Raw genomic sequence first — 9,026 nt, forward strand, 5'->3', positions numbered from 1 at the left:
TTTCGGTTTATTGTTTAAAATGGTCCTTTAGTGTGGGTATCCTGGAGGTTTTAAATCTAAAACAATGGGGCCGCACTTCCGCCTACAGCATGACCTTTCCAATGTGATTATGTAAGTGTTATTACAACTACCTTGCAGACCAGCACAAGACTAACAATTTTGGTTAAAAAGTATATACATTTCTATTTTTTCTAGAAAATGACCGATCGTTTCGCTAGATAAGACACTATTCTTCAGCTGTGATCTTGCAGAGCCCTTTGAAACACATTGATTGAACTTCAACTTGGTTACCGTTAAAGTCCATTGCGTGGAGAAAAAACCTGAAAGGTTTTCCTCATCTTAAAATTTAAGATTTGAGGAAAACATTTCAGGTTTTTTCTCCACGAAATGGACTTTAACGGTAGAGAGTCCAGGAAAAGAATTTAATGAACATCTTGGACGGCATTGGGGTGAGTAAATAAGAAAACTTTAAATTTTGAGGTGAACCAAATCCTTTAAAGGCACGTTGCTAACCAGGCCGTCAATTCAACAACAGTAATTATCTTGTATGCGCTAAAAGCTCTTTTCCAGGATGATATGTGTGGCTCTTAAAAGAGCCTTTGTGTGTGAGCGCCTCCTCGGACTCTACTTGGAGCTGGTGTACTTGGTGACGGCCTTGGTGCCCTCAGACACGGCGTGTTTGGCCAGCTCTCCGGGCAGCAGCAGACGCACGGCGGTCTGGATCTCTCTCGACGCAGGGATTAAAGTGAAAAAAATTCTTCTGACTGAAATTTTTTTCAGGCCAAGTCATATTCCTTTAACTTTATTTAAATAGTCGAGACCAATATCGTTTTAAGGGGAGATGTTTTAAACCGCTTAAATATTGCCAGTTTGCATATTTTAAAAGCTATTTTAATCTATGAAAAAAAATTACTTAGCTTGACAAATAATCAACCATCTACATAACTTTTCAGTGCATGTTTTTATTTATCTTATAAGACCAAACAATGCTAAATTATATTAATATATAGTTTGTTTAATGGCAAATCGTTTTGGCTGAGGGCAAAGTGAAGTTTCATAACTTTATATATTTAGGCTATTTAACTTTAACTGTGTAGCCTATTAGAGAGCTTACTAATGTTTGACTGAATTGTTTGCTTTATTTCTCATTGTATAGCTTCTTATAGCCTACATATTAGGCTACTTATACTTTTATGGATATTATTGATAATTAAAACTGACATTTAACAAAAAGCAACAGGGTTGTGTAATGTTATATATTCTAAAATATATAAAATATTCTTTATATATTTTACTATGCATTCTCTTGTATGTGTACATGCATAATAAAATAAAATGATACAACCCTGTCTCTGTTTGTTAAGTTTGTCAGTTTTAATGATCAATAATGTTTCATATTTTTAAAATGAAAACAAAAAGAAGCAGGGTTGTGTTTTATATTGCGTGTTGTTATAAATATATGGAGTGAAGATAATCAATGTGCGTTATCTGAACCACATTTGTGTGGCCATATAGGTCTAATATGTTTATGATAATATGTTCATTTATAAATGAAAAGAGGTGTTTTGTATATATTTCGTTTTATTGTTGATGAAAAGAGGCAGAGTTGTATTTTATACCATATTTCATTTTATTGTTGACTAAAATATACATAAAGAGATAACCGGAGTAGCCAGAGCGAGATGAGTGACGAAACCAAGATCGCCGCGGATCCGTTTGCAGAATAACCGGACTCGCGTCCTCGGGAGTTCGTTCTCCCGAGTCGAACTTGCCAAGTCCGAACTATCAAGGACGCAAGTCCGAGGTTTGCGTAGCCTATTGGTATTGAGAAACGGCCAATATTGACCCGCGTTCTGTTTTCTATCATGCGCCGTGCACGTTTGCGTTGACGTAATATGCACGCAAACGCACCAGGGTTCGATAGAATTAAGTTGAACGTGAAACCAGACCAACGCTGCGGGGGGCGCAGGGAACAAACTCGCTCGGATTCGGACCGCAGCAAACCAGCTGTAGCCTGACATGCACTTCTCCAAAACTAAGATTAATTGAGTGAACACGGAGCAGTTTTTCCGTGAGCGGGAATTGAAAACCCGGACTGGACCATAAGCGAAGTGATTACAGAATGTTAGAGTGGAGAGAGGAACGTGCTTTCGCTCCGATCCAGGCTTTATCACATCCCCCTCAGCAGGGGGAATACACCTCGTCTTTCCTTAATTTAAGACCTATTCAAACTAAAATTAAGACATTTATCACACTATTTGAGAAATGAAAACCTATTTACGGCCTTAACATTATGAAAAGTGAATTTAAGACATTAAGGACAGACGGGAACCCTGCAATTGACGGAAATCCGTCATAGACTCGCTGCAATTAACGGAAATCCGTCGTAGCGACGGAGAACTTTAATCCCTGCGCCGACGTGATGGTGGAGCGCTTGTTGTAGTGAGCGAGACGAGACGCCTCACCGGCGATGCGCTCGAAGATGTCGTTGACGAAAGAGTTCATGATGCCCATCGCCTTGGAGGAGATGCCGGTGTCAGGGTGAACCTGCTTCAGCACTTTGTAAACATAGATGGCGTAGCTCTCCTTCCTGGACTTTCTGCGCTTCTTCCCTCCCTTCGCGGCGGTCTTGGTGACGGCCTTCTTGGAGCCTTTCTTCGGCGCGGGCTTGGCTGGTTCAGGCATGATGAGGAATGATCGTTAAACTGACGAGTCAGTGTGAACTCAGGAGCGACACAGAGGCTTTTATTCACTGACCTATGCTAATTTACAAAGAGAGACTCAAACCATCTGATTGCCTATTCTCATTGGCCGAACCCATAAACTCGTGTTTCATTCGACAACTCAAAGCATCACGAGGTCCAATCACAGACGCTTAAATAATAGCCCCTCCCACCACCCATGTTTGAACGACAGTTTCCTTTGCTTCATTTCGCGCACTTTTTTTAAAATAGATTTGAGTGATATTTTGAGAAAATAAACGGTTCTAGAGTAGACACGTATTTTGCACAATCGTTTAATTAAACCCCGTATTAATTACACTGGAGTAGTTTTGGAGGAAAGAGAACAATAACAGTCAGTCTCCCTTTATAAACATTTTCCCTCAGAACTCCATTGATTCATTACATTTAAACTACAGTAACAGGAGTAGCAACATTTTAGTGAAAAACACAATTTTTACTTCGGCTTGCTTTAGTACTACTTCTGATCTAATAGTCTGTTTTGCTTATTGTGTAAAATGTTTTAGCATCCATCAATCGATAAACTGAGAAAATCCTAATAAATATTTTAAGTATCACCTGCTGTGTAGAGAAAATTAAAATGGAGATTTTGTTTCATAACTTTATGCATGAGCTCATTAACAGTCTTTAATAACTAACTGTATGACTGGCATTGCTAGAACATGGACTCTTTCTGTGCGTGAGTGTGTGGCTCTTAAAAGAGCCGTTGGGTTCGTCAGTTTCTCCGGTTTCAGGCGTTTATCCCCCGAAGCCGTACAAGGTGCGTCCCTGTCGCTTCAGCGCGTACACGACATCCATGGCGGTGACGGTCTTCCTCTTGGCGTGCTCGGTGTAGGTGACGGCATCGCGGATCACGTTCTCCAGGAACACCTTCAACACCCCGCGAGTCTCCTCGTAGATCAGCCCGGAGATGCGCTTCACGCCGCCGCGGCGAGCCAGACGCCGAATGGCGGGTTTGGTGATTCCCTGGATGTTATCGCGCAGGACTTTACGGTGACGCTTCGCGCCTCCTTTTCCGAGCCCTTTCCCGCCTTTGCCTCGTCCAGACATTATGCTTTACAAAGTTGTTGTACTGTTCAAAAGATGTCGAAGAATAGTCTGTGAACGTTCAAGGGAGGCATTTTATACCCGCTTACAGGACCTGAGAGAAACCAGTGCCGCGTCATACCGCGCAACCCCTCCCCCTCAAAATATAGAGCGTGAAAAATTTACCCGCTACCCAGATCTGAAAGAGGCATTTCTTTGTTATATTAAATATTAATAATGTTTCAATCATGTAATTTACAGTAATACTGGTTGATAATGAACAGTGATGTTCAACAAGCACAGCAAAGTAAACAAAGAGGGACACGACATCATATCACAATATCGATTATTTTAAAATTATGAATAGTGGCATCAGTTATAATATTCTGTTTATGCCTGTGTGTGTGTGTGTGTGTGTGTCCTGGTAAACCCTACATTATGGGGCGAAATGCTCCCACAAAGATTGGCAATAAATAATACCCCGTTTCTGATCTGAACTGATTGCAAATCGCACTGAGCCTCATTTCTTTAAATACTCAGACCAAGACAAAACATCCCCCAATGCAGTGGCGGCCTTATGGTGCGTTCACACCGGACGCGAGCGCGTCAGGCGCGAGTGATTTCAATGTTAAGTCAATGCAAAGACGCGTTACGCGCGTAAAAAATTCCTGCGGCGCAAATGAGGCGTAGAGCGCGGCGCGGTAGACGCGAATTCGCCTCATTCGCGCGTCAAGTTCGCGCGAATGGCGCGAATTAAGCGGCTTGCGCGTTAAGCGCGTTACGCGCGAATGATTTAGTTAGTGCTATTTGTGCATTCACGCGTTTGACGCGAATTCGCGTCTGCCGCCCGAGTTGAAAAATCTGAACTTCTGCGTCAATTCGCGCCGCGTTAACCAATCCGGAGCCTTGCTGCATGCTGCTGTCATGTGGTGAAGTATCTGGAGGCTTCAATAAATTATTTTGTAATATGACTGGTTCTAATGCACAACAAAGCAAATATTTTTTCACATAAAACTTGATTTCAATATATGAGACATATTCATTTTGTATTGAATGCTATTTATTCCATATCTAGATATATGAAATATTATTAATGTAAAGACAACCAACATACTGCATAAGTTCGTGTCTGGACAGTGTTGTTCGAGAGAGAGAGAAAAATCACAGGACAGATTAATCACTTTTGGAGGCAGGCTCCATTTATCATCAAAACAAAAATAAATGACAGATTAGGTGGATGAGGGCGAGGGTGCTCCTCGCTCCGATGCGGGACAACAGGTCATCAAGCTGGGCGCGGGACAGGCGGAAGTACCGCTGAAAGCCGCCGTCGTCCAGGCGCAGCTCCTGGAGCGAGCCAATGGTGAAACTCGCCACACTGGGTTCGCCTTCGAAGGGTCTGATGGACACAAATACGGCGACGATTACCCCTACGCCGCCGTTCTGCTCTCCAGAGCAAATACAGAGGGGTGACTCTCCGATGAATGCTCGATCAACATAAAAAAGATGGCCGCCAACGGGTTTCGATTCTGACGCGCGTGACGCGCGTAAATTTCGCTTCAAACTTTTGTTTTTACGCGCGTCAGTTTCTCTCTTGACACGCGAATTAACACAAAGTGGTCAAGCGTCAAACTAGACGCGGTAGACGCGAATTTGACGCGCTATTCGCGTCCGGTGTGAACGCACAGTTATGCATCCGGGGGCCCATTTCAATAACTAATATGGGGCCCCACTCATATAAAAAATAAACATAATAGAGCAGAAAAAGCAAGGATTCTTGTTGGTTTGCATCAATGGTATATTATTTTATTACGTGCACTTTCAGCTTCATGAACAGGCTGCTCTACATAGAAATCATCCAACCTTATTTGATTAAACCTATATACAATTATACAGCGTTTTACGTTGGAATAAGCCTCGCCCTTTCACAGGCGCCAATTTCTCTGCCTAATTGATTAGCGCAGTATATTTTCAGCTTTCTGGGCTGACATAAAATAAACAACTCAAACATCCCCTCAACTTAAATTATCAACAAAAGCAAAGAAGAAAACGTGTCTGACTGACACTGAACCGAACCTATCATAAATACCAAAGAAAGAGGTAACTTTTGGTAGACTGAATAAAGCTTTTCTTTTGTTGTCCGGTATCTTTCGTTTTTCAGCACCACTGGCATATATTTCATTTTAATCTTAAAATTATTTTTCTGCTTAAAATAACATTTTAACTTAACAGCAAAAAAGGCAGAGGTATAAACAAATAAACTACTGGAATTATACTTAAGATCACTTAAGCTGTTGGCGGGGTGGTAAATATCGCCATGGTAACCGCGAGTTCGACCAATCAGAGACGTCAGTGTTATGCTTAGGATTGTGGGTAGTATGGTATTTCTCCAGAAGATCGCAAATAAAACACGTTTTTCTTAAAACAAGGTTGATTTCAAACTGACTTGTTGTTTTTATAGGAGCAGAAGCTTTCGTTTCACAACCTCGTAGCTTATGGTCAGTCTACCTCGGATGGTTTAGACTTTATGGCTGAAAATCAATATCCTACAGAGAAAATTTGCCGGTGCTTTGTTTCAATTGAAACCATAGACTGTAAAAAAAGATGGACGACACCCCTTTGCTCTCTTCCATTGGCGAGAAGTGAAGCCGCCATTGTCCCGATATGGCGCTGACATCTCGGGACCAAACCTGCGCAGTAGAGATCTCGGGACCAGACCTGCGCAGAGGCGATCTCGGGACCAGACCTGCGCAGTAGAGATCTCGGGACCGGACCTGCGCAGTAGAGATCTCGGGACCAGACCTGCGCAGTGGCGATCTCGGGACCAGACCTGCGCAGTTGTGATCTCGGGACCAGACCTGCGCAGTGGCGATCTCGGGACCAGACCTGCGCAGTAGAGATCTCGGGACCGGACCTGCGCAGAGGCGATCTCGGGACCAGACCTGCGCAGTAGAGATCTCGGGACCGGACCTGCGCAGTAGAGATCTCGGGACCGGACCTGCGCAGTAGAGATCTCGGGACCAGACCTGCGCAGTGGCGATCTCGGGACAAGACCTGCGCAGTTGTGATCTCGGGACCAGACCTGCGCAGTGGCGATCTCGGGACCAGACCTGCGCAGTAGAGATCTCGGGACCGGACCTGCGCAGTAGAGATCTCGGGACCGGACCTGCGCAGTAGAGATCTCGGGACCGGACCTGCGCAGTAGAGATCTCGGGACCGGACCTGCGTAGTAGAGATCTCGGGACCAGACCTGCGCAGTGGGGATCTCGGGACCAGACCTGCGCAGTAGATATCTCGGGACCAGACCTGCGCAGTGGCGATCTCGGGACCAGACCTGCGCAGTAGAGATCTCGGGACCAGACCTGCGCAGTGGCGATCTCGGGACCAGACCTGCGCAGTTGTGATCTCGGGACCAGACCTGCGCAGTTGTGATCTCGGGACCAGACCTGCGCAGTGGCGATCTCGGGACCAGACCTGCGCAGTAGAGATCTCGGGACCGGACCTGCGCAGTAGAGATCTCGGGACCGGACCTGCGCAGTAGAGATCTCGGGACCGGACCTGCGCAGTAGAGATCTCGGGACCGGACCTGCGCAGTAGAGATCTCGGGACCGGACCTGCGCAGTAGAGATCTCGGGACCGGACCTGCGCAGTTGTGATCTCGGGACCAGACCTGCGCAGTGGCGATCTCAGGACCGGACCTGCACAGTGGCGATCTCGGGACCGGACCTGCGCAGTAGAGATCTCGGGACCGGACCTGCGCAGTAGAGATCTCGGGACCGGACCTGCGCAGTAGAGATCTCGGGACCAGACCTGCGCAGTAGAGATCTCGGGACCGGACCTGCGCAGTAACGATCTCGGGACCGGACCTGCGCAGTAACGATCTCGGGACCGGACCTGCGCAGTAAAGATCTCGGGACCGGACCTGCGCAGTAGAGATCTCAGGACCGGACCTGCGCAGTAGAGATCTCGGGACCGGACCTGCGCAGTAGAGATCTCGGGACCGGACCTGCGCAGTAGAGATCTCGGGACAAGACCTGCGTAGTAGAGATCTCGGGACCAGACCTGCGCAGTAGAGATCTCAGGACAAGACCTGCGCAGTTGTGATCTCGGGACCGGACCTGCGCAGTAGAGATCTCAGGACAAGACCTGCGCAGTTGTGATCTCGGGACCGGACCTGCGCAGTAGCGATCTCGGGACCGGACCTGCGCAGTAGAGATCTCTACTGGGAACCGAGACGGAGACGAACCGAGACGTTCCCTTTCGAGAGGTCTCTCGTATTGCGTAAGGCTAGCTTACGCTATGGGAACTCCCTTCAAAACGCTGTGTGGGCTTAACTTCGCTCCATACTGTAGCCCACGGTCGAGCCCGCGGGGTGGGGAGATCCATGTCGTCACACTCAGGGCAGCCGCCCTTAGCGAGCGTAGCTTCTGAGCGGTCCCGGCCCAGACAGGAAGCGCAGGGGACGTGACGGTCTCTGCCGAAGAGAGGGCCTCTGCACGAGGCGCATTTTAGAACGAGGCATTTGCAACAACGCCTCGGAAAATTGCTCTTTTAGAAAAAGTGTGATGCAGTGGCGAACACTAATGCATTAAAAGGATATAGCGCACCAGATGGCACAGCAGAACAGCGGGCTGACGTTGAAAAACCAGGAAGCCGGCTTCTTATCCAGAGATCAGCGATCAGAGATCAGAGATCAGTTGGTGATTTCGCCGAAGGAGACAAAATCTGACTACCTTTGGCTGAATGGGCCAATATAAGGGCTTAGGCCACGCCCATTCTGGCAGGCTCTGACGAGCCAGGGCACGAAGCAGCCTGATTGGTTCTAGCGTCTGAGCCGCCTCGCCATAGGTCTAGCACTAGTGGCTCATCCGTGTCTGCTGTGCAGCTGCACTGCGTTCCCATAGCATAAGCTAGGGGCTGGGGCTTTAAGAAAGGGGCATGGATCCCTGCTATGGTCTGGAAGGAAACACCTCCCTCAGCCCTAAGGCTCAAAAGGGCAGCTTGCCAAACCATACTTAAAGACCGCTGAAGCTCAAACCCTGTTTTTTATTTCTTTAAAAAGGGAGTAGGCTTGCTCTGTTACACAACAAATACATCACTTGGCCACCCTGGCACCGCCCTCACCGTCATTTAGATTTTTTATAGTAATAAAAATAATTTAGTTCAGTTAGAGAACAGACACTACAATTAAACACTGAGCGTGTGCTCAATTCAGCATGAGCCGAACGATAGCCAACACAGAACAGCAGCGGGAGTCAGATC

At 46.6% G+C, this 9,026-nt stretch overlaps 2 protein-coding genes across 2 annotated transcripts; both read right to left on the minus strand.

The window, feature by feature from the left end:
- Window positions 1-624: 624 nt before the first annotated feature.
- On the minus strand, window positions 625-2,685 carry LOC143733146 (histone H2B-like). Its single transcript, XM_077224726.1, has 2 exons — window positions 2,420-2,685; window positions 625-727 (listed from the first exon to the last, which is right to left on the minus strand). Exons 1-2 carry the CDS (start codon window positions 2,683-2,685, stop codon window positions 625-627), a joined length of 369 nt encoding a protein of 122 aa, XP_077080841.1.
- A 742-nt stretch (window positions 2,686-3,427) lies between these two features.
- On the minus strand, window positions 3,428-7,142 carry LOC143733156 (histone H4). The gene has a single exon (XM_077224733.1). The coding sequence runs from the start codon at window positions 3,789-3,791 to the stop codon at window positions 3,480-3,482; it is 312 nt and encodes a 103-aa protein (XP_077080848.1). The 5' UTR covers window positions 3,792-7,142; the 3' UTR covers window positions 3,428-3,479.
- Window positions 7,143-9,026: the final 1,884 nt, after the last annotated feature.

Source organism: Siphateles boraxobius, unplaced genomic scaffold (assembly GCF_051911475.1).
Source record: "Siphateles boraxobius isolate OS27281-9 unplaced genomic scaffold, OSU_SipBor_1 91, whole genome shotgun sequence".
NCBI classification, from domain to species: Eukaryota; Metazoa; Chordata; class Actinopteri; order Cypriniformes; family Leuciscidae; genus Siphateles; species Siphateles boraxobius.